Below are 24260 nucleotides of genomic sequence, written 5' to 3'. Positions count from 1 at the left end.
GTGTCATTTCGTAAAGTATCATAAAGGAAAAACATTTCGTTTCCATTTTTCATATCTTTAGAAAACTCCAGAAGAGTATGAACATAACACTTATCTGGACTTCATGCCATACTCATTTCATGCAGTCCATTCATGTGCGTATCAGATGACAACCTACATGCATACACAATCTCAATGTCATTCTCTATCTAGTATATAAATAACTAAACTAGAAATAAAACTACACTTCACTTGGAAATACTCTTATTCTATCCCATGCTCTTACATTCCACTTACTATGCTAAAACCTTCATGATCCATTTAGAGTCATTATCTCTATCTACTATGTCTTCCTTATCACGTTTCCTCTTTTTGGGACCTACTTGGGTCACCTTTTTCAAATTCAACGTTCTATTTTGAGGTCCTATCCTTCAAAGTGAACCTCCACGATTCATCTTAAGGTTAAGACACTAAAATCTTTGTCTTACTCTCCTGTTAACTGCATTTTGATGCATGACTCAGACCGACTAAGTCACGCATCCTAATCATAGATGGTACACCCGTCACTTCCTTTACGCATCCTAGCCCACACTAAATCCTCATTCCCATCCATACATACCATGTGACTTTAAGCCAACTCTGAGGCTTAAACATCATGTAACCATGTTTAGGACATATTACCCATTATATGGTAAATTTGTCTGGTACACGTGTCTCACCAGATGCACACATACCTTACCCTCTTATCACCTAAGATTAACTTATAATATGTTGAACGCCCGCTTGTATAAACAAGCTTCATACTCCGATATCAACTTCTATTCAGACCCAGTCAGCAGGACTTTCCTACCTCCAGGCCATTTACAAGTTCATTACAACACTTGACACGACAAGACTCCATTCACACTATACCTTCATCTCGTCACGTAGCTCGAGGCTAACCTTAAGCTATATCATGACACATCTGTCACAACGGCAGGGTCACATCACAATTGCTTCGGGACACTGCTCCACAATTCTCGATGCTACACAATGCGCTCTACGCTTCTCAACTACACCATCCAACCTTTGTGACATGCCATTCGATGTATCACAGCACTACACGGAGTACACTCCACGTGAACTCCCTTCTATTCACACTGTGTCACACACTACTACTACGCATGCCACATGGTGCATCGCTACACAACATGGAGTACACGCCACACATACTCCCTTCACAACACTGCACCGCACACTACTTCAGCACATACTTCACACCCACACTTCTCAGCACAATCCAAAACATTTCACGTACACTGCACAACTACGCCCAACACTTCACTAAACAATGAACTCTACAAGCAACTAACTAAAATCTAATATAAATAATGAGGGAGAGAGGATTATACCATCATCGAGACTAATTCGTGGAGGCTAAACAGCGTACAGTGGCTATCCACCTTATATGGTGGCTATCCTCCATGTAAAGTGGTGGTTTAGGCTTAGGGCTAAGCTAGGGGAGGCCAAGGGAGGCTGGGGGTGGTCTCACGGTGGCTGGGGTGGCGGAGCATGGTGGAGCTGTGGGTTTCAAGAGGAACCCATGGGTCTCAAGAGGAACCCATGGGTCTCAAGGCATGGAAATGGATGGTGAGTGCTAGGGAAGCTCGATTGAGCATGGAGGCAGCTAAGGGAGTGTTGTGGTGGAAGGTGGTGGCTTAAGGAGGCAACGAGTGGCTGAAGGGCGGTGGATCTAAGCCATGAGGTGCAACCTGTGTGAGAGAGAGGGAGGCTACATGAAGGGTGGATCGGAGCTATGGGTGGCAAGCTTTGGTGGAGGAAAGGGTCGTCGGTGAGGTGGTGGTGTACGGTGGCATGGGGCTACACCACAGTGGCGTTGAGTGGAGAAACCCATGTGGGTTTCATGCAACAGAGAGAGAGAACTACTGGAAGGAAGAGGCCGTGGGAGGAGGAGACTGGTGGTGGGGTGGAGCTGGTGAGAGGGGTGGTTGTGATGGTGCTTAGTGGGGCTAGAAGCTGACGGCGGCAGTGCACAGTGGAGAGAAATGGGTTTCACCCATTTCGGTTGGGCTACCGCAAGAGGAGAGAAAGGGCTGCGTGGGGCTTGGGTTCCATGGTGGAGGCTTGCCAGCGTGAGGGGGAAACGCGGGTGGTGGCAATGAGGCTGGGCAACCGGTAGTGGCTGGGCTGGAGAGGAGAAGAGATTCGGTGGAGGGAGAGAGGCCTTTCATTGGGCTCAAGGGGAGAGGGAGGAGAGAGAGGGGAAAGGGAAAAGTGAAGGAAAAAGACTAGGGTTTGGCTATTTAATCTAGACTTTTATCTTAGGGATCTTCAAAATAATCTAATGGTGGGGAATTAAAACACTGATTTGAAAATGCGTAAACATTAATTTAACTGAAAACATAAAGAGGAGTTAAAATAAAATATTATTTTAACTAAACTTTAATTTATAAAATATAATCTTCATTCTTAATAAAATGATGAAGTTTTGCTAATTATTTCAAGAGAATTAAACCATTTAAATAAATTTAGAGTTTTCAACATAATTTAAATTTCATAATATTTTTAAATGACTAAAATCATTTAATTAAAATAATTTTTCACAATTATAATATTTTTGGAGTTCTTCAAAAATATTATAATTGTCTTATTTAAAATCAAGATTGGTTCAATAATACTAAAAATATCTCATATAAATATTTCGAGGACATTTAAAATATTCGAACGTTTTAAAGCACTGTGCTTATTTTAAAAATCACTTAATATCTTTTAAAATACGCCATTGAGATTCAGCATGCAGAACGAGAATCATGATCATAAAAGAGAGAAGGAGCAAGAGGTTACAATATTCAACCCTAAAAAAAATTTAAGGCATTTTTTTCACCTTAGCCTGGAGTTTTTGGTTTAGAAGAAACAAATATGTGCATGATAATGAGCTGCTTAGTCTTAAAACTGTAGTTGAGAATGCTTTTGTGATGTTGAAAAGCCATAACCAAGTTAGCCAGAAGACAAGGGTCCAACTCATGCAACACAATAAGTGAAAACTGCCTCAGTCTAGTTGGCCGAAACTAAATGTTGATTTTGCTGCTTTTTTCTGAGTGGGATAAGGTAGGTATTGGGGCAATGTTGAGGGATGCTTTAGGCAAGGTTATTACAGTGATGAGTAAAGCTAAGCTTGATATAGAAGATGCCAAAGGATTAGAGCTGCTCACAATTTTCAGAGGTTTGCAACAACAATTCTTCTAAGTACAGTCGCTTGGCACAAGCGATGGGTGTTGGGGACCTCAGTCAAGCCTCCAAGCATTAAGGGTCTAATTCTTGCCTTGTTGCTCCTTTAGTGACCGATAGGACTCCTTTACTTGGTATAGATCACGTGTAGCCCAAAGGGAACTTGGGTGTGATGAGACTAGGGTTCAGTGGTGGGAAGTATGGATGGTGTTTGGGCTAGGTGATGATGATGCACGGCTAAGTGACCCTTGGCATGCTAGGCGCCACTTGTGTGCTAGGGTTGGATGATGGGCAATCTTGGCTAGGGTTTAGAGATGAGTGAGTGAGGCTAGATTTGATGAGGGGTTCGGCCAAGGCTATTGGAGTGTATTTGGCTAGGGCAAAGGTGGTTTGTGAGATCCTAAAAGTTAGGAATTGTGAAATTCCTAAAATGTAGGAATTGAGATCTAGAGATCTAGATGAGCTAGGGTTGGCTGAAAATGAGTGGGATGGATAAGGGGCTGAATCGTTTTGGAAGGAAGTGGAATTTGAGTGAGTCAATCAAGGGTAATTGCCCAATCAAATTAGAGATGGAAAAGGGAAGTGAGACTTTTTAGGATCTAGGGTTTTGGCCAAGCCAAGGAGGTTATGGCCGACTTTCTCAAGGTGAGATCTAGGGTTTTTGGGCTTTGTTTGGCTATGGGAATTGGAAGGTGGTGTGTAGGGCTTGATGGGAGGCTAGGGTTTTGTGATTTGAGGAAATTGAAGGTGGTGAGAAAGGCAAAAGATAGGGCTAGCCGAAATATGTGTTTGGGAAAAGGGATTCTTCAAACAACTTCAGGGAAATCTCATGAACGTGTGAGAAAACACATGAACACAAGAGATCTTGCAAACCACAACAAAAACTGAAATCCCAATGGAGGATTCGGCCTCTCCACTCCAAATCAATTAACAAAAAGATAAAATAAGAACAAAGGAACCAAACAATATTTGATTCACGAATTGCACAAAGAATTGAAAGGAAACCTCAATATATTAAAGGATAAATTGAATCAACACCGATTCATGAATTGCACAGTGAAGATCCTCTCCTTGGGGATTCACGAATTGCACCCCAAAAGAGTCCAAATGCATGAGCACCGAAAATAACAATCTCCAAGCCCTATGGCCGGCCACTCAATATTCAAAATGCCAAAAGATTCTAATGAAATGTCTAAGGGTCCTATTTATAGAATTTACAAAGTGGAAACCCCCAAAAAGTCCCTAGGCAAATTAAAATAAAATAAATGAAATAATAATTAACAAGTCTTTAAATAAAATAAATAAAAATAGTAAAATAGATAAATTAGCTATGGTGATCGTGGCATGCAAGGCCCATGGTGGACCCATGGTGGGTTATGGTGGTGCATAGTCCACGGCTAGGCTAGTCATGGTTCGATCTGCGGCTCGCTGCATGGCATGGCATGGTGCCATGCGTTGGTCTGGTGGTGGGCACGGCATGGCGCTGTGCATGGCCTGCTGATGGTGGGCATGGCATGGTGCCAAGCCTAGGCCTGATGGTGGGCACAAGGTGATGCCGTGTTGCTGCTGTGGTGCCCAGTCAAGTAGCTTGGGCGGTGGTCCTGCATGGCTCGAGCTGGTGGCCTGGGTGATGAGTATGCATGGCCCAGGCTGACGGTCTAGGCTATGGAGCCGCAAGACAAAGGCCGGAGTCGTGCGCTAGTTGGTATGCCTAGTGGGCATGCACTAGCCTTGCCTGCAAGGCATGGGTTAGAGCCGTGCGCTGGATGGAGTGCCTGTGGGGGCACACCATTAGCCTTGCCTGCAAGGCACGAGCTGGTGTCATGCGTTGGATGGCGTGCCTGTGAGGGTATGCGCAAGCCTGCACACATAGTCTACGTGAGGCCAGTAGCTTCCATGGTTGTCCGCTGCGTGTCATGGTCTGAGCCAAGGCATGCAAGCAGGCTAGCCATGTGACTGTCTTGACCCTCCATGAGTCGTGTCAAGGTGTGGTCCAGGGCAAACCTTCTGGGGGTTGTGACAAGGAAGTCGCTCACGCCATGTCAACTGAAAAAAAAAAAAAAAACAAAAAGAAAAACAAAATGCATGAAAGAAGGAAGAAGAAAAGCCAAAACAAAGCTTTCGATTTCGTCTACCTTTCGAGTTTCGTCTAGCTTTCGGGTGGGTTTCTTCTTCATGTTCGATCGCCTGGATCTTGCGTGTGTTTCTTCCTCTTCATGCTAGTTTGATCTAGTTCGTTGATACTCACATTGTTCTGGTTCGTCGTACTGGGATTGTGGATTGCCTTTCTTTCTTTTTTGCTATTTTCATCTCGCAACTGCCTATTGTTCATTTTTCCCCTTTTCCCTAACCTTTGTATTGGTATCCTGTGGGGTTGGTGTGTGTTTGAATAGATTGTGGCATTGTTGCTTAGGAGTGGAGCAGATGCAAACTCAAGGAATTACTGTGGTTAGGTTCAAGATTTGGTGGCTTTCTCATCTATGTTCTGTTTTATATTGCTAATTCTTGGTTAGGTAACATTTGTTTTTGCATTTACAGTTTAGATTTTTAGTGCATTTTCTGAGATGGGTATGGATGTTCTTATTTCATTTTAATTCATTGGCTTTGTAATCCTAGCTTGTGGTTATACCTGGTGTGTGCTTATCTTTGTAACATTTATTAAACCATATAAAAATGATTGTTATACAATTTATTGGGATGCAATTTGTTAGCATCAGAAAAGGGGAAGAAAACCCATATACTGTTAATTCGTCTCTCTTCTTATAGTTTGTGCCGTTTGGCACTAAGATAAAATGTTAAGAGTCCTGTGGTTTTGTATGGTCAAAACAGATAGGTACCTTTAGTTATGCTGGAGTTAGTCCCCAGGTTTTGTATCTATTGATTTTTTCTTGAAGAAGAACTCCGAGTGGTACTCTTATCCTTCAGTTGGAATACAAGTTTAAGTAATGAAAATGCCATTGTTTGACTTTTGGTATTTTATTCGAATGCTTTGTGATTGCAATAGGGTGTATTATGGACGTGCTGGAGCCTGGAACAACCACTTTGTTAAGCAATTATTTTCAAGAGATGGGCCAAAACTACCATTGCAATTTGAATTGTCTATTATCTTGACAAAGCAAAGATCCTTGATCAACCCAGCTTGTTCTCTGGCGATAAGAACCTATTTTCCCTAACTTCCAGAATATATGACATAAACAGGATATAATTGTAAACATAAGGATTATTACATTAGGGTCCATTCATTTTCAATTTAAGATCATGACAACATATAATTGTAATGCGAAGAGAAGAAACTATTTTGCATTTTCAATCTTGGAAAATTGTAAAGCAAGTAAAGCATATCACAACACCAGTCATATGTTTAACATTTAGTGTGAAGCTCCATTAGTGAAATCAAATCTATTGCATTCCAAGAAACCAAATCTCTTCTGGCCATTCTATCAAAAACTACATACATAGTTACAAGAGAATTTTGAGTAGGGATGTCTAATGTCATTCCTTGCCTTGATATGAAACCATGAACTGAGGTGCCTAGATCAAAAGAACCCAATTGCACACAAGCTGCAAGAGCACTAGTTATCGTAGTAGTAGATGGCTTCACTCTTGATTTTAACATCTGACAGAAAACTTTAAGTGCCTCGTCCGCACAATCTTTTTACGCAAGCCTTGAGATCATTGTTGTTCACAACACTACATCCCTACTTGGGATCTGCGCTAATATCTTAAATGCAATGTTGATATTATCACATTTTAAATACATGACCACAAGTGAGTTTCCACATGTGCATCCAAGTATAATCCAGCTCTCAAAATCTTAGCATGCACCATATTCCCCAATTTAAGATTGCTTTGTGTTGCAATCATAGACAGTAGTTACCAAAATGTCAACTGGTCAGGTTCCATACCTTCAATTTGCATTCTGTCTAAATTACGAAAAACTTCTCTAATATTTCCTATCTAGGCATAGCCCGAAATTAAAGAATCCCACGAAACTATGTCCTTGCTATCCATAAATTCAAAAAACTCCTTAGCATCCTCAATTCTTCCACATTTACCTTACATGTTTAATATAGAATTCACCAAAGCTATATTAGACTCAAGACCGTATAAAATTGCACAACTATGCAAACACTGCAAATGGTTAAAAAATCATTAGTAACCAAATATACATAAACCATTATACAAAAGGAAATAACTTTGGTGCATCTCTTTATTTTCTATTTTGTTTTTCCAAGAATGAGAGATTCGAAGGAGTTTGCTTTGGAGCTGTTTGATGCTCTTGGACGGAGATGAAGGCTCAAGGCTAACAAGATTAGCAAAGAAGAGCTTTACGAGTTCTGGTCCCAAATCACCAATCAAAATTTAGATTCACTGCTCTAGATCTTCTTCAACATGTCGTGGTGCTCTGGTCTGAAGCTTGGGTCTTCTCATAGAAGCTTGGTGGCGTCATCTTCTTCTTGAGCTTGTGTTCGGCTTCGTGGTGTCATCTCGACGTCTTCCACTTGAGCTCTTTCTTGGCACTGAGATCTTCAAATCTTGAAGTGCATCTGTGCGGGTATTTTCATAGGTCACAGATCTTCACATGGGTCATCTTCAAGAGGCCACAAGATCTTCGTGTGGATCTTCTTCTTTGGTAAGGCTTTTTTATGGTAAAGCTCTTTTCTTGATTGGGAATTTTACATCAATGTTATTTCAATCTCAGTTGGGAATGAAAATATATATGCATTTTGAGGACTTGAGAGAGGAGCATAGGAGGGAAATGGAGGAAATGAATTATGAGGAGGGAGGGTGAAAACGAAACAGAAGGAGGTAAGGGAGAATGGGTAGGACTCGAGAAGAAGGGAATAGGGGGAAATGGATTTTTGAGCTTTGTGGTCTGAAAACAAAACGGTGTGTGTGGTCAAAACGGTGCATATATCATTTTTTTCACATCAGCAGCCGTTTGCTGCAAGCGACTGTATTCAACATTTTTGTTTCAACAATATGCTACTATGGGCATTTTAAAGCTGATTGTGGAAAGTGATAGTTTGTTATGTATTGATGCTCTTAATGCTGATAGCATTACTAATTCCTTGTTAGGGGTGTTATATCATGAGATAAAACAACTTGTCACATATTTTGATCATTGTCTATTTTTACATGTTTATAGGAAGGGTAATATGGTAGCTCATAGTTTGGCTTAGGGCTGTTCATCCGGGTTCCGACCCGGAAATCCGGATATATCCAACTCGGAACCCGAATTTGAAATCCGGGCCGAAACCCGGACCAGGTTAGCCAGGGTCAGATCCGGGTCGGAACCCGGATGAACCCGGGTTTTGTAAAACCCGGATTCCGGGTTCCGGATTGAAACCGTTTTTTTTTTTTTTTTTTTCTTCTGCTGTATTTGGGCTTTAAATTAATAAAAACCTATATTATATTAAAGATCTTTTAAGAAAAATCATTGTTAAAAAGCATAATTCTCTTTATGTAAAAATCTATATTTATTATAGAAATTTTTTAAATAATGTTGAAAATCATACCTTTTTTTTTTTTAACGCTTATATTTTGTGAAAATTTTTCTAAGAGGTAATGTTAAAAAGCATAACATTGTCCAGAATAATAAAATATATAAAAATGAAAAACTAAAATGCATGCAATCCACTACATATTATATTACATTACAAAATATAAAATTACAAGATATTTTTATGAGATATGAAGTCTATAAAAATGATGCCATTGGAGATATAATCGACAAAAATGTGCAGATATCTTGGAAGCACCTCCCGTTTCTCTCAAGCCATAAACACCAAAACAAACACAAAGGAATCATCCTCCACTCAGCTTTATTGCCTCCAGTGCTCCACAACCTGCAGCACCTTCCCAACTAGCCATCATCTTGAATAGAATTCAGTACCATCATCTTGAAGGGAAACGGGGGGGTCAAGAGGTATTGGTTTTCAGTAAGCCCAAATAGTTATAAAAATATTATTTCCCAGCATCAACCAGCAAATACATTGAAGAATTAAGGTGATAGCAAACAAGCCTTCAACAAAATAGCATCTTAAAGAACAAGATTGAGGAAATAAATTATTTTTAAAAGATAGTAGTGCTTATAGCTAGCAATCTGCTCACTTTCCATATCAGGCCTAAAAAGTACAAAACATTTACCTTGGAAGGCAGAATCCTCCATGTATTTCTACATCAAAACAAGCAACATGTATCAATAAATCAGTGGCAACATAGAGCATCTATCTTGCATGTATGAAAGCAAAAGGTGATTCCAATGTCAAAAGCAGTTCATGTAATATTAGCTAAACAGTACTTTAGCCTAATGTTAAGCAACTTGGGGGCAGATCATTGCTTTAATAAAAACCTTATTCTCAAATAATACCTCTTTAGTCATTAACCCAAGTCGAAAATGGGGTGGAAAAAAGGAATTAAATAGAGCAAACGTGCATAAAAAAATCCTGAACATTTTAAGTTTGGCGTGAATATTAGGTGATATGATGATGAGCTATAACTTAGAGGCCTGTGTTAGATATTAGATACATAGTAAAACCAATCCTGAAGTAGTATTTAAGCTAAGCATGTATGGATCTTAGTTCTTAGCCAACCTAGGATGAAAATGACTCTGATTCGGAAATATCCTGTCAAATGCTACAATTAGGCAACCATGATAGGTTTGGCATTTCCATATTAGTCTGTCAAATCAAGCTGTCCCATTTTTGGAACCTCCTCTAACAGATCAGTGAATAAAGTTGAACACAACACCATCAAAGTTAAGTTTTACCTTACCCCTTACTGGTGGAGTCCATGAGAGTAAACTTCACTATAGAGTCATTGTGCTGAAATAAACACAGATTTCCATACCCCCCATGCAACTGTGAGAAAAAGTGGCACATAAGCCATATCGTTTACCAACAAATCCCAAACCAGATTTGCAAAACCTGTAGCTGCATTCAGCAAAGCCAACACCTTAGGACAGCGATCAATCCAAACTATAACTGTGGCTAGTATTTCGCTCCATGAGGAAAAACAGGGTAAAAGCAACAAAAAACATGAAACGAACCCAAACGAAAAAATAGGAAACGAACCCAAACGAAAAAATAGGAAACGAACCCTAACAAAAAAAGAAACCTTTACTCCTAATACTAAACCTTTACATCTAAGGTTGAAGAATGAGAAAAAAAAAAATACAAAAGGACCGGGGCCTTACTTGATGGGTATGAGTGTGTTGGTGGGCGAAGAGATGGGGGGTTGAGATCATCACGGCGGCGGCTAGGGTTTCGTAGCTAGGGTTGAGAGATCTCCTCGATAGCCATCGGCATCCACTGGTCTGGGACCCTCTGCAAATCTGGAAAAAGAAAAAAAAAACAAAAAGAAGAAGATGGCCGCGGGTAACAGATCTTCGATCGGCAGAGGACGTGTGACAGTCTTCCGTCGTCTTAAAATTTGCAGAGCAGAGAGAAAGATCGAGAGAGAGAGGAGGGAAATTTGGGAGAAATCTCTCGAGGTGGGGGTGGGGAGCGGCTACTCAAGCAGCAGAAATCAACACAAACGAAATTTGAAAACCCTACCCGGGCGTAAATGGTAACCTTTCCTTTTATAACCCGGGTACCGGGTTCGGATTTAAAACCCGGTACTCGGTCCGGATTAATCCAGTTTTCTACCATCCGGATTTTGGACCGGATTTGATTCGATCCGATAACCGGAACCGGAAATCCGGTTATCTAGGTTCCGGTCCGGGCCGGATAAAACCCTGCCCGTATGAACAGGCCTAGTTTGGCTAGAAATACTTTCAAGATTGAAAGTATTGATATTTGATGGGATTGTATTTTAGATTATATTTCTCAAGCTTTATGACTTGATAATTCTCTATAATCATTTTCCGTTGTTTAATGATATTATCATTACTTTAAAAAAAATATTAGGGCAAAAACACAACCTTTATGATATGCTAATGACTAAAGTCTTCTACTCGCATTTTGGTCTCCAATGCTCACATTCGCACGGTCCTGTCCTTCCTGTGCGAAAGAGAGCGAGACGGAGAAGAAGGGAATAAAAAATGAGCGCGCTTCCTTTGAAGAAGCCCAAGGTGGAGACGAATGATGGGGATGAAGTAGAACTACAATCGAAAACCACCACAAATAACATGGACAACAACAGCAGAGAAGAGCAAGAAGAGGCATTGGTAGCCCTGATCGAGCACCGTACACACGAAGTCAAACATCTTAGGCACCGCATCTCCTATTACAAATCTCAGGTTGCCTCATACATGCGCGCACACACACATATATTAGTTATATTCACGTTCTTTTTCTTTCTATCCATTATATCCTTCGTTCATTCTCTCGGTCTCAAATTTTGATCTTTCCTAAATCATATTTGGGGCTTATGTGATTGTTTGCTTATTTTTTTATTTTTGATAATGGTTGTTTGCTTATTGATGTGCCCTATAAAGTTATGATATAATTAAATGCGGAGTTTTCATGAACTGCGTTTTGCTTCTGGAACTTCTGTCAAAGCGACTTGATCATATATCATATCATTACGAGCGATCTTTGGCTACTTAATTTCCGTACTTGAGCTTTTAAGAATACTTCTGGTAAAATAGAAAAACTGTGCCGATGTTGGGTTTTGTAGATTATGTTGTTTAAATCCACGACTGTGCCTGCCAATGGATGGGTGCGATGCTTGTTTTTTTGGTCTAGTCATATGTTCATTGTATCGAAACCTTCTCCCGCAGAAACAATCCACTAATAATTTCTTTGAAAAAGGTTTGCAGCTTGAGGAAGCAGAGAGAAGGTTGCATGATTCACAATCTAAATTGGCTCGACTTCGAAGCCAAAGTAATGTTGTGCCAATAAAAGGTTCTCTGGATAATGCAACGAAGAACGTGAAGGTGGAGCGCAGATCAACTAGTCCCATCCGTATAAATGAGGGTTCTTCTAGAAACCATTCTCAGTCAAAACCAGAACTTTTAATCCCTGCTGCGAATCCAAAACTTTCCCAGCCTATAAAATCTTCAAATATTTCTAAGACTCAAGCCAATCCACCAGTTTCCACTCAATATAATAGTGCTACAAAAGCGAAAGGGGGCAGACCTTCTAGAGTTTCTTCTGAGCCAGAGGTTGTTGAAATTCAGGATAAAGGAACAAAAAGAAAACTTGGTGAGATTCTCTTGTTGAATAGCCTTGCATTATTAGTTTCTTATTTTGTGATTGTGCATTTCTAGAATTACAAGTTTGTGGCTTTATTTGTGTGACATATTATTTGCTCGGTTCAGTTCCTCCACTCCAAGATACCCTTCATGATTCATTAAATATTCCTTTTGGATTTCAGATGAGAAAGAACACAAGGAACTGATTCCGTTGATACGTAGAAGTTCTTCACCATGCATAATCCACTGCTATAGAAGCAATCATATCCCTAGTCAGCACAAGAGAAAGTTGAGAAGTCTGTCCTTGTGTCCAGTGGACGATCAGCTTTTTGTGACTAGGTAATTTGATGTGTCATTGGTATCTATGAAAAGAAGTACTTTGCTTAGAAATAAAATTGAGTTTTCATTGCATAATTGAAAGAGTAATGCTGCTCATCATCCCTTTTACCATCATTCCATGATGTGGTATTAAATGACTGGAGACTATTTATTATGTTTCACTTGTGAGCCTATCATTTAATGTCACATCAAGGGATGTTGAGAGGATGATGATTAAAAGGGTGACAAATAGATTTTTCCTAGTTGAAATTTCACATTTTTTTGATAGTTAGATAGAAATTTCTCAATATTTTTGAGTATGTCATGGTATATTTTTTTAACTGCCCTTTATTCTCTAATTACATAATGTACTATAAAGTTTTAGTATTAATGAACTGTTGTTTCTCTCATGAGCTTCTACAGAATCTAATTCTTGGGAGTGTTTTGAAATATATACAGTGCTTTGGATGGATTGGTCAATTTGTGGCAAGTTCAATCGGGGGGGTAAGTCTTAAATTTTGTCCGAATTCACTTATCTTTACTGGTATATCATTCTGTGAGTTGTTGATAGCGTTGCAAAGTGACTATTATAATCATAATGTTACATGGTAATGTTTGTATTTAAATGTAATACAACCTGGCAGACTTTGAACATTTTCTTAGGATAAGCAAAATCTTGTAGATTGGGAAAGTATCTTAGATGGTCCATTCATGACCATGTAGTGACATTATCTAAGATATAGTTTATAGGTAGCTGTAGATGTGATTAATAGCACATAGTAATAGCATAAACGCTTATAGTGATTATAGGTAAGCATATAGGGATAAATAGCAGTGAGAGTCTACTAGTGGAGAGGATATGTTCTATGCTTCTTGAAAGGCTTTTGGGAAATCATAGAGCTTGTTTTTCTTCTGCTTTAGGTTTGCTATTGAGAGGGGGAGTCGCTGGAGTTCTGGAAAGGTATGTGGCATGTAGAGAAACACTTTTCTTAAATATTCCTTAGCATGCATTTGGTGCTGGTTAGTAGAAAAAAATAGGTTACCTTGAGGAGTTCTTAAAAAGTGTAGTATAGATGTCCAAAATATGTGTAACTTGGGATTAAGGGTTGGATTTGGTTGATCTCTTGCTTATATTGATTTTTTTGTTTATTCTATCGAGAGCAAATCAGGAAGTGCACATCCCCTCCATTTCCATGCTATGGCTGTTCTTCACTGGTGTTTCTGGTATAAGCTAGGGCAGATAATTGGTTAAGGTGGTGTAAAGGGTGGTAATGCCGTTTTGAATTTGTTGCATCATATTTGAGATTATATGTGAGGAAGAAGCCTTTCAATAGTGAATTTGTCCATTCAACACTTGTCACCTCACCTTTGTAATGGAACTAAGGGTGGCAATATTTGACACCCCATAAAACCAACATAAACACAACACAAAATTAGTAGGTTTGGGTCAAGTTTAGGTCAAAATGGGTCGACTTGATAAGATATGATTAATTAACGGGTCAATAATGGGTCAACCCCACAATCAACCTGTACAACCTGTTTAAATTTTATTTGAAGATTACAATTACAATATGCTTATGTTTGTTATTGTTGGGGTTGTAATATTTTTTTTTTGATAAGTAAAAATATTATATATATCAATAGGAGTAAGCAAGTACACTGGATTATACAAGAAAACACCTAGCTCATACTAGAGTGCCCTGAATCACCCAAAAGCCCGTGAAAACTACCCTAAATACACCAAACCCAAATTGGAATGGAACACACCTCCCCAACCCCAGCCCTTTGTTTCCCGTACAACTAATTCAAATCTCTCTACAAGGCCGTCTTCCAAAGTACCAACCCCATTTGCAACTGGTGACTGTGGGCCTACTACTCCCTTAGGAGGCATGGATGGCATGTTGCGGATGTCCTGAGTGACACTAGCATGGACAAAGATGCCGGCTTCCAATAACCCTATATGTGCTGGTGCTGAAATGCCCTTTACCGACTCACTTGAGGCCTTCGACCTGGTAGGATCTACCCCCCTCCCTCCCTTCCTCCCTCGTCCTTTTTGGACCCACCACTGAAACCCACTATTAGGTCCAGCCCCTTATCCACTTTAAACATCAAATCTCTCACATACTCCATAACTCCCTTCAATTGAGCTTTGACGTTCCACAAGACCCCCTCAACATCTACCAATGTCACCTGATGGCCTTTGTCTCTAACAAACGCCTTACCCTTTCCTTCTACCGTAGAGCTGAACTTGACTGGACTACCCACCTATGACCTCAACACTGCAGCGTATGAAGCACCTCTGACTGAGGAACACCTTCCCACTGTCTTTCCATAAAAAAAACTCCCCCTTGTTGTTTGTATGCTTAAGAATAGTGGCTTTGTACCTAGTAAAGCTTTGAATGGACTGAAGAAAGCCTTTCCATCCAATGCGATTAGCGCCTTCTGGAATCACCAACAACCCTTTCCTCCTACCATTTTGGAAATCTGAGAGTTGCAGAAAGCTATCCCTTACGTTAAACTAATGTTGAATAATGAGAACTCCATTACCCATTCTTAGCTCTCTGAAGAATCCTTCATGACATTTAAGTTCTAAACAATCCTCTATCCCTTTCGCCACCCACGAAACTACCGTCCCACCTAGACACATGAAGTTAGCCAACCTTTTGCTATGTTTAGAGATACGAAATCTATTTCCTCCCTCTTTCGTAAAAATGAAAGTTTTTTATTCCACCTTTAACCACCTCTCACCTTCCATCTCAGACGAATCCCTATCGCGCGTCGTCATCATCAAATCCCAAATCCCAAATCTCAAATCCCCACTGAACTTAATACAGATTCTACTCCAACTCCTTCTTTAAAGGTAGCACCATCATCTGAGGACCACTGAGTGCAGTTAGAAGGGTTCAGCCTCAGGATTTACGAATAACTGGCAGATCCATGGGAGGGGAAGTCCCTTATTTCAAACATAACCGTGTGTTCCAAACCACAGGAGTCTGGGTGACCATCGGAGCTTTCTATGGCTGCTGATAGGTGTTTCGACCTCTCTTATAGTGGTCGACGTTAGACTGCGACTTCCTCTATGGTCGAGAAGAGAGAAGAGTAGAACAGATCTTGCCATTGAATGAAGCCCAGTAAACCTGCCAAAGGCCGGCGACTCTTTTTGTGGACTGCATGGCCAAAAGCACACAGGACCACGATGATGGGACCCATGTCGATGACTCAATGGGCAGTGGCACGATGATGACTCAATGAGAGTGAGTCATGTCGATGAGAGTGAGGGACTCAGTGAGGTCAGATGGTGAGGGGGAGTTGATGGATGATCGCACAGCAGGAGAAGAGAGAGAGAGGTGATGGTTGGGTGGGTGGGTGGGTGGGTAGGAGAAGGCCTTCTCGGCTCATGTGGGTTTTGGTTTTTTTTTTTTGGGGTTGTAATATTGACATTCTTAGAGGTTAATATCTAAAAAAATATTGCATTTTTTGTTGGTATGTAGTCTTATTTTTTTAGAGATATTAATTATAAAGTGGCCAATAAAACTTCTAGATATTATTTTAATATGAAATTATGTTAATAATGTCAAACGGGTTATATGGGTTAGTTGAACCCATTTACTTCAAATGGGTTGAAATAGGTCAAAATGGGTCATGTCATGTTAACTCAATTCTAATGGATTATTAAACGGGTTTTGCGGGTCGTGTCATGTCACCCGTTATTTATATGTGTTGTCTTAGGATTTTAAGGTTTGACCCATTAATAAACGGGATGTTTGGGTTGACTCATATAGTTAGATATTCATGACTTGATATGACACGAACATAACCCGTGAACACAAATTGCCACCTCAATATGGAATTAGGTTTGCTTAGATGTGGGTCAAAGCATGATGAGAAAGTATATTAAGATTTAAGAATCAACTAATTTATTGGAAATAAAAATAATTTTAACTTAATGTCAATGAAATATAAACAAAAAAGTCCATCAAAAACTCATATATCTTAAAGAAAATATTAATAGGAATTCTAAATTTTTTAAGGAAACTAACCCCAAGGGGTTGGCCCAAGTGGTGAAGGCCTTGGTCTTGGAGTCTTATTCCCTTCAAGGTCCAAGGTTCAACACCTCATGGGTGCAAACAATCCTTTGGGGCCACACCCCCTAGTGAAAAGCCAGCGATTTAACCAGTTCTGTGTAGGGAAACTTCCGAGGGTGCGGTGCACGGGACCGGGGTTTATTCTGCAGGGGTGGGTCCAAAGGGCCCTGCCTTGGAGAGGTTCCCCGACATCAAAAAAAAAAAAAAAAAAAAAAATTTTTAAGGAAACTTGACTTTTTGAAGCAAACACATCAAACTTGTTTTGGGCCTTACAGTAAAACACTCATCTAGATTCATAGAGCTCTGGGAAAGAAAAAAATTTCTTGAGGAAAATAAAACCCTTAAGATATCCATCAAGGAGTGAAAAAAGAAAATAAAAGAGAGAAAAAAAACTGGTACACATCCAAGCATAAATAAAATAACTCCACCATCTTTTCATACTTAATTTTTTTGATAAGTAATATAAATTTTTTATTGAAATAAGTAAAGGGCATAGGCCAAGTACACATGAAGTATACCATTTGTAACACCCCATGGGAGGCCTAAGCCACATCTAGACCCTACTCCACCACCCTCCCAATTCCAATGCTGTTAAGAATCTAGTATTGCAGCGAATAGGGAGGCTTCTGTGGCGGATATGCGTTTCCTTTCGCATGGCTCTCATCAATGGAATATTCTTTTTAATAGGAATTTTCATGATTGGGAACTAACTAATGTATCAGATTTTTTCATCCTGCTATACTCCAAGGGATTGCCAACGATAGAGGGGGATAGAGTGAAGTGGAGGGCTAATAATAAGAAATGCACGGTTAAGGCGTATTACAAGATCTTGATAACACAAGATCATATTCCGTTTCCCTGGAAAAATATATGGAAGTCCCGGGTGCCATCCAAAGTTGCTTTTTTTGTATGGAGTGCTGCTCTTGGGAAGATCTTGACTACAGACAACTTGAGAAAGAGGGGTTGTGTCATGGTAGATTGGTGCTATATGTGCAAAAAGAATGGAGAATCTGTGGACCACCTGCTATTGCATTGTGAGGTAGCAAGGGGGTTGTGGGATGAGATTTTTCAAAGGATTGATGTTCCTTGGGTGATGCCCTTGAGGGTTGTGGATCTTTTGGGTTGTTGGAGGAAGTTGCGAGTTGTCATCAGGTGGCTGAGGCGTGGAAGATGATTCCGCTATGTATCATGTGGTGCCTTTGGTTAGAGAGGAATGCACGTTGTTTCGAGGATAAGGAATGAACAAGAGAGGAGCTGAAGAATTTTTTTCTGCACACTCTATTGTCTTGGTTTTCGGCTATTGTACTAAATGGGGATAATGCTCATGAATTTTTGTCTTTAATTCAGCGTAGCTAGAATGTATTTAGGTGTTATTCTGTACACTTCCGGTGTACACATGGCGTATGCCTTTTTCATTCACTTCAATAATATTTTCTCTTACCTATCAAAAAAAAAAAAAAAAAAAAAAGAATCTCATCCCATAAAACACTTGCCACCTCACAATGAAGTGATAAATAATCCACATATCACCACATTTTTAGACATATAGTATCCATTCATAACAATGAGCTCGTGCTTTCTCAGATTGTTACCCCGTCACAAGGCTGTGGGTTATGTAAGCAAATGGACTTGATTTAAATTTTATCGGCAAAGCCTAGGATAGCGCCAAGCTTAATTTTGAGGCAAGTATATGTGATATTATTTGATTATATATTAAATATTTTAAAAAATAAAAACCAGGGGGGGTGAGCCCCCTGGTTCCATCTATGGTTGAGATTAATGCAAACTAGTGACTACTCGGAACCTTTTCCACTAAATTGTTGTCTCCCACTATACACTAAAATGCAAGTTGTAATGGATGATATATGTTACTAAAATATTTTTTTTTATAATTAATATTTTATTATTATTATAGATATCAATAGGAGTAACCAAGTACACTGGACGTATACAAGAAAACACCTAGCCCATACTGAAAAGCCCCTAATGACCCAAAAAACCCCTGAAAACTACCCAAAATACACCAAGCCCGAATTTGAATGGAATCCACCTCACCAACCTTAGCACCTTGTTTTCCTATTAAACTAATCGTCTTTCCAAAAATCCCACTACAAGAATGCCCGAAAATCCTCTTCACAATGTCCTCCCTTTAGTCTTCCCTCAACTTGAGTTACCTCCCTTAGCATCATAATTGATTGCCCATGAAAGATACTTTAACTCCTTGCTTTTCTTGAAATGTGATTTGGTTTCAAGCGCGTGGCTCATCTCTATCACAGTGAGTATTGCTTTAAATTGGTCTTCATATTCTCTATGTGAAAGCCTCAGGATTTGCTGACACCTGTTAATTTTATTCAAAACCCAATCTAATTGAGAACCCACTATATTGTTTACTGGATGAAGAGAAACCAAGGGAACGACATTATCCTCAGATAAAGTATCCAACTGCACTCCCGACTCTAAACCTTCCTCCACACAAGGCACCAACGATAAACCGATAATTTCATTCCTTCCAAATGGTTTCTCAACAGCTATATGGTTCTTGTCCATTGTTTCGGTCACCTCCCCTCCTTCAACATTGCGTGCATGTACTCCATAACCTACTGCTCCCTCAGGAGACATAGAACAGGTAGGGGAAACACAAACTTCTGTTACCCCGTTTGCATCTTCTAAAAGAGGTTGACTGTTTCTTCCAAAGTACACGAGCTTGGAGGGACCCCCATCTTCAACTAAAAATGAACCCTGTACAGAAGTACCAACCCCATCTACAACTGGTTTCTGAGGCCCTACTACTCCCTTAAGAGGCATAGCGACACTGGCATGGACAAAGATGCTAGCATCCAACGACCCTATCTGTGATGGCGTTGAAATCTTTGTCGACACAGTTGTGGCCTTCAAACCCGAAGGATCTACCCCCTGCCCTCCCTCATCCATCCTCAACCCACCACCAAAACCCTAGCCCCTTATCCACTTTAATCATTAGATCTCTCACATACTCCATAACTTCGTTCAATTGAGCTTGAACATCCCACAAGACCCCCTCCACTTCTCCCAGTGTCACTTGATGGCCTTTGTCTCCTACAAGTGCCTTCCCCTTTCCTTCTATCGTTGAGCTGAATTCAGCCGGACTACTCGCCAGTGACCTCAACACTTCAGCATATGAAGCACCTTTGAATGAAGAAGGCTTTCCCATTGTTTTTCCATCAACAAACTCTTCCCTGTTTGCATGCTTCAGAATAATGGTTTTGGACCCGGTAACACTTCGAATGGACTACAGAAAGCCTCTCCAACCAAAGCCATTTGCGCCCTCCAGAATAATCAACAAACCTTTCCTCCTTCCATTCCGGAATTCTGAGAGTTGTAGAAAGCTACCCCTTGCGTTAACATGATGTTGAATTATAAAAACTTCATTACCCATCCTTAACTCTCTGTAGAAACCTTCATGACAGTTGAGTTCTAAACAATCCTCAATCCCCTTAGCTATCCACGAAGCTGCCATCCCACCTAGACACATGAACTTAGCTATCCTTTTGCTACGTTCAGAAATACGAAAACTATTACCTCCCTCTTTTGTAAAAACGAAAGTTTTTTATTCCACTTTCGACCACCTCTCGCCTTCCAATAGAGACGAATCCGCATCGCGCATCGTCATCGATAGATCCCAAATCCCAAATCAGAGATACCCTACTGCTCCCACTTCATCATTTTAACGAAAAGAACAGTACTGTGCCCACTACAAATCTAAGGCGGAGCCATTGAAAGAACTCCTAGATGCTGGAGAAGAACTACCTTAGACCCACGCAAAACGTATTTCGACTCCAATACAGCACGATCAACCAATAACCCCGATTAAATGATGTCCCAAAACAGAAGCTACAATGCAGCACGATCAAACAAAGGCCCAAAAAAAAAAAAAAAAACACCAACGGAAATTTTTGTGCAAAAAGTAGACAGAAAGTGTTTCCATCGTTGCCGGAGAAGTTACTGGCACCGGAGTACTCCCAAAAGGTTCGCCGGTCAGGGTCGACCCTTTCTGTGTCGACGGCCATCAGATCCGACGGTGGTACGATCACTATTCCACTACCCGTTAACTGCCCTTGCGAAAACCTTGGTCGCCGGAAGGAGAAACAGTGTTGGACGGCCCTCGGTGAGGTCGCAGGACCCGTCGACCTTGTCTATGCTGGAGGTGAGACGCCACTTGCCGGAGCAAGGGTGGCAGAGTGTGGGGTTACGGAAATCCCAAAGGGTATTTTTATTTTTTGGTTGTTGGGGGGGGGGGGGGGGGGGGTTACTTTCTGGAGGCTCCTTTAAGATCTACTTTGTAATGCTATGATGAGCCTACAGCATAGAGTGAGCATTTTCTGCAGGGATGGGTCCAAAGGGCCCTGCCTTGGAGAGGTTACCCGACATAAAAATAAAATAAAATAAAATAAAAATAAAATAAAATTATCCTTTTGATGATTGCACATGGAGCTGTAGTGCCTATAATAATAAAATTTTGTGTATGGTCTCCCACCATGCCCAAACATTATAACAAATATATGTAGTCTTTCACCATGGCCAACCATTATAAAAGAGCCTTTAAGCACAAAAGTAGGTAATTGGATTGGTTATCAAATATATTGGACATATGAGAATGCACCTGCATTTTCTATGCCTCTACTCCATGTTACAATTGTATACAAGCTTATTTCTGTTTGCACCTTTTATACTCAGATTCAATTTCTAGATTTATGTTTTATGATATGAAGGTACTCAGCCAGTGTTTTGGTCTTGACCTGCAGGTCAAGTGCCTCTCTACTTAGCTCTACTGATTGTGTATCCCCAAAGCAGAGGAGATGGCCTGAGGATATAGCCTGGCACCCACAGGGGAATTGCCTGTTTTCTGTATACAGTGCTGATGGTGGAGATTCTCAGATATCAGTTCTTAATCTCAATAAGACACAAGGGGTAAGAGTTACCCTCGATATTGGTTATTGAATGATTATACTAGTGCTCTTTGGATACAATTAATATATAACTAAATAAGTATGATGGAATTGGCATACTCTCTGTCCACAAGAATTCAAATTTCATTTCAAAGCAGGTTTCTTTCTTTTCTAGCACTAATTTTGTATGTTTGTGTATTGACAGAGAGCTCGTGTAACTTTCTTGGAGGATAAGCCTCATGTTAAGGGTATTATTAACAGCATAACCTTCATGCCCTGGGAAGATGCCTGTTTTGTCACTGGAGGCAGTGATCATGCCGTTATACTTTGGAGTGAGAAAGATGAGAACTTATGGAAACCAAAGGTATTGCACAGGAGTATGCATTCATCAGCTGTTATGGGAGTAGCTGGGATGCAGCAAAAGCAGATTGTACTGTCTGCCGGGGCAGACAAGCGAATTATTGGGTTTGATGCACAAGTAGGAAGAGCAGATTTCAAGCATCTAATAGAAAGTAAATGCATGAGTGTCTTGCCAAATCCATGCGACTTCAATTTATTCATGGTTCAAACAGCGTAAGCCATTTCATGACCAGCTTTTCTTGGTGCATTTTGTTGTCTTTACAGTTAACACTCTGCTTCATTGGTGATCTGAGAAATTTATGCTGGAGTTCAATACTGCATGAGAGGACCGAACTTAGAGCAAACTACCTATAAGAGATACATCTAGTACAACCATACACAAGTTAAAAGTAATCCCTCAGCTTCACTTAATGTTTCGTTAGCAACAAAACAATCAACCATTCAATGTGATGGAAAGAGCTGTGAACAAGATATTTATTTAAGCTATCATTGCCGTCTTTTCGATTAAATCACTTAAAAAAGTTTTTATTTTAATGAAAATTAATTATAGTCGAAATAACTGCAGAAGATGCTATTTTGATCATTAACTTCTTACCTAGGAAAAGGAAAGATAAATTTGCTTTGGTAGCATCAGAAATGCAAACTAACTGAAAAGAGCAAATAATGGTTTTTGAAATTTCTATTATCACTATTATATTCGAATGTCACTTGAAGTATATTGGTGATTCTGGCATGTTGCCCGCAAACTTGGACCAATTTTGGCTCAGATGGATAGTGTGAATCGTTTCCCTTGAAATTTTAGCTTAGTTTTTATAATTATAAATTTGAACTGAGTTACCTATAAAAAAGAAATAAGTAAATTTGAACTGAGTTGTATGATTAGGGTTCATAGCAAAGAATTTATTGCTTGTAGGTGGCAATTATCTGTCCTAGTGTTAACCCTGAGGGGTAGCTCAGTTGGTCAGGCCTTGGGTTTGCTCCCCAATGGTCACCAGTTCGAGTCCCCTCAGGGCCCCTATAGGTTTAACTGGCTGTTAACTTCAGAGCCCCGTGGGATTAGTCGAGGTCCGCGCAAGCTAGTCCAGACACCCACAGATATTTAAAATAATAAAAAAAAGATTATTTGTCCTAGTGCTTATTTACTTATTAAAAAAAAATATCTGTCCTAGTGCTTATTTCGAATGACTGCAAACACTTTCTCGTGATTAAACCTGCCTTGTATACTGGAAATTGTTGTGGCTTTGAGATAGAAAGGACATCGAGATAGAAAGGACATCTAATTACAGGATGAGCCATTTGCATGTTTACAAACAAGAGTTCTTCTCCTTTCACTTCCGTCCTAGTTTGGAAATTTGCTGATTGAATTTTACATGTCTTACATACAGAACCCCTGGGAGGCAGCTCCGATTGTTTGATATCAGATTGAGACAGACTGAACTTCATGGTTTTGGATGGAAGCAAGAAAGCAGTGAATCTCAGTCAGCGCTCATAAATCAGGCTTGGTCTCCTGATGGTTTATACATGACATCTGGTTCAGCAGACCCGATGATTCACATCTTTGATATCAGGTATACCGCTAACAAGCCTTCCCAATCAATACAAGCCCATCAGAAACGTGTCTTCAAGGCTGTGTGGCTCCACTCACTTCCGCTTCTCATTTCCATATCCTCTGATCTCAACGTTGGATTGCACAAGACCTCTTAAATTTTCCATGCTGTTGTTTACTTATATGGGCCATAAGAAAGAATTTCTTCCCATGCTTCCTATGTTGCTTTGGCACTGAAGTTTATACCTCTTCTGAGGTCGAACAACTTTTTGAAGGTCCATTTTTGCATGACAAAGCAAAACATTGCTGTTGGGATGGTGGAAAAAGATGCAAGTTTTGTAGACATTCAGTAGTTCTGAAGTGGATTGAGGTAAACTGTGGGTCTGATATTTTATGCCGGTGGCAGCCACTTATGATGATATGGCACACCTACCATTGAGTCAAGCTGGTAGTGTATGAATCATGATATATGTTTTTTTATTATTATTGTGATTATAATTTTTTTTAGAAAAAAAAAAAAAGAGATATACTGCTGCTTGCTTATATATCCAGCGTGTGTTTTGTTGTATTGTTGCATGTTGCATGTTCCAGGGAAATGATATCAATTGCTTATAGGAGTTGTGTGCTCAAACTCATGAAAGTGGTGCTGTGTGATAGCTTCGGATAACAAGCATACA

The 24260-nt window shown here is 40.0% G+C and overlaps 1 protein-coding gene and 1 long non-coding RNA gene across 2 annotated transcripts; one reads left to right on the top strand and one right to left on the bottom strand.

The window, feature by feature from the left end:
• Window positions 1-8850: 8850 nt before the first annotated feature.
• Window positions 8851-10922, bottom strand: LOC122282680. The gene is made up of 4 exons (XR_006230443.1): window positions 10406-10922; window positions 9985-10142; window positions 9358-9385; window positions 8851-9109 (listed from the first exon to the last, which is right to left on the bottom strand). It is a non-coding gene; the product is annotated as an uncharacterized LOC122282680 (long non-coding RNA).
• Window positions 10923-11151: 229 nt separating this feature from the next.
• On the top strand, window positions 11152-24066 carry LOC122280937. Its single transcript, XM_043092072.1, has 7 exons — window positions 11152-11452; window positions 11975-12359; window positions 12532-12688; window positions 13127-13171; window positions 21534-21699; window positions 21883-22250; window positions 23423-24066. Exons 1-7 carry the CDS (start codon window positions 11255-11257, stop codon window positions 23739-23741), a joined length of 1638 nt encoding a protein of 545 aa, XP_042948006.1. The 5' UTR covers window positions 11152-11254; the 3' UTR covers window positions 23742-24066.
• The last annotated feature ends 194 nt before the right edge of the window (window positions 24067-24260 follow it).

Source organism: Carya illinoinensis, chromosome 11 (assembly GCF_018687715.1).
Source record: "Carya illinoinensis cultivar Pawnee chromosome 11, C.illinoinensisPawnee_v1, whole genome shotgun sequence".
NCBI classification, from domain to species: Eukaryota; Viridiplantae; Streptophyta; class Magnoliopsida; order Fagales; family Juglandaceae; genus Carya; species Carya illinoinensis.
The sequence above is the reverse complement of the archived record's forward strand: the minus strand, read 5'-3'. Positions and strand labels throughout refer to the sequence as shown.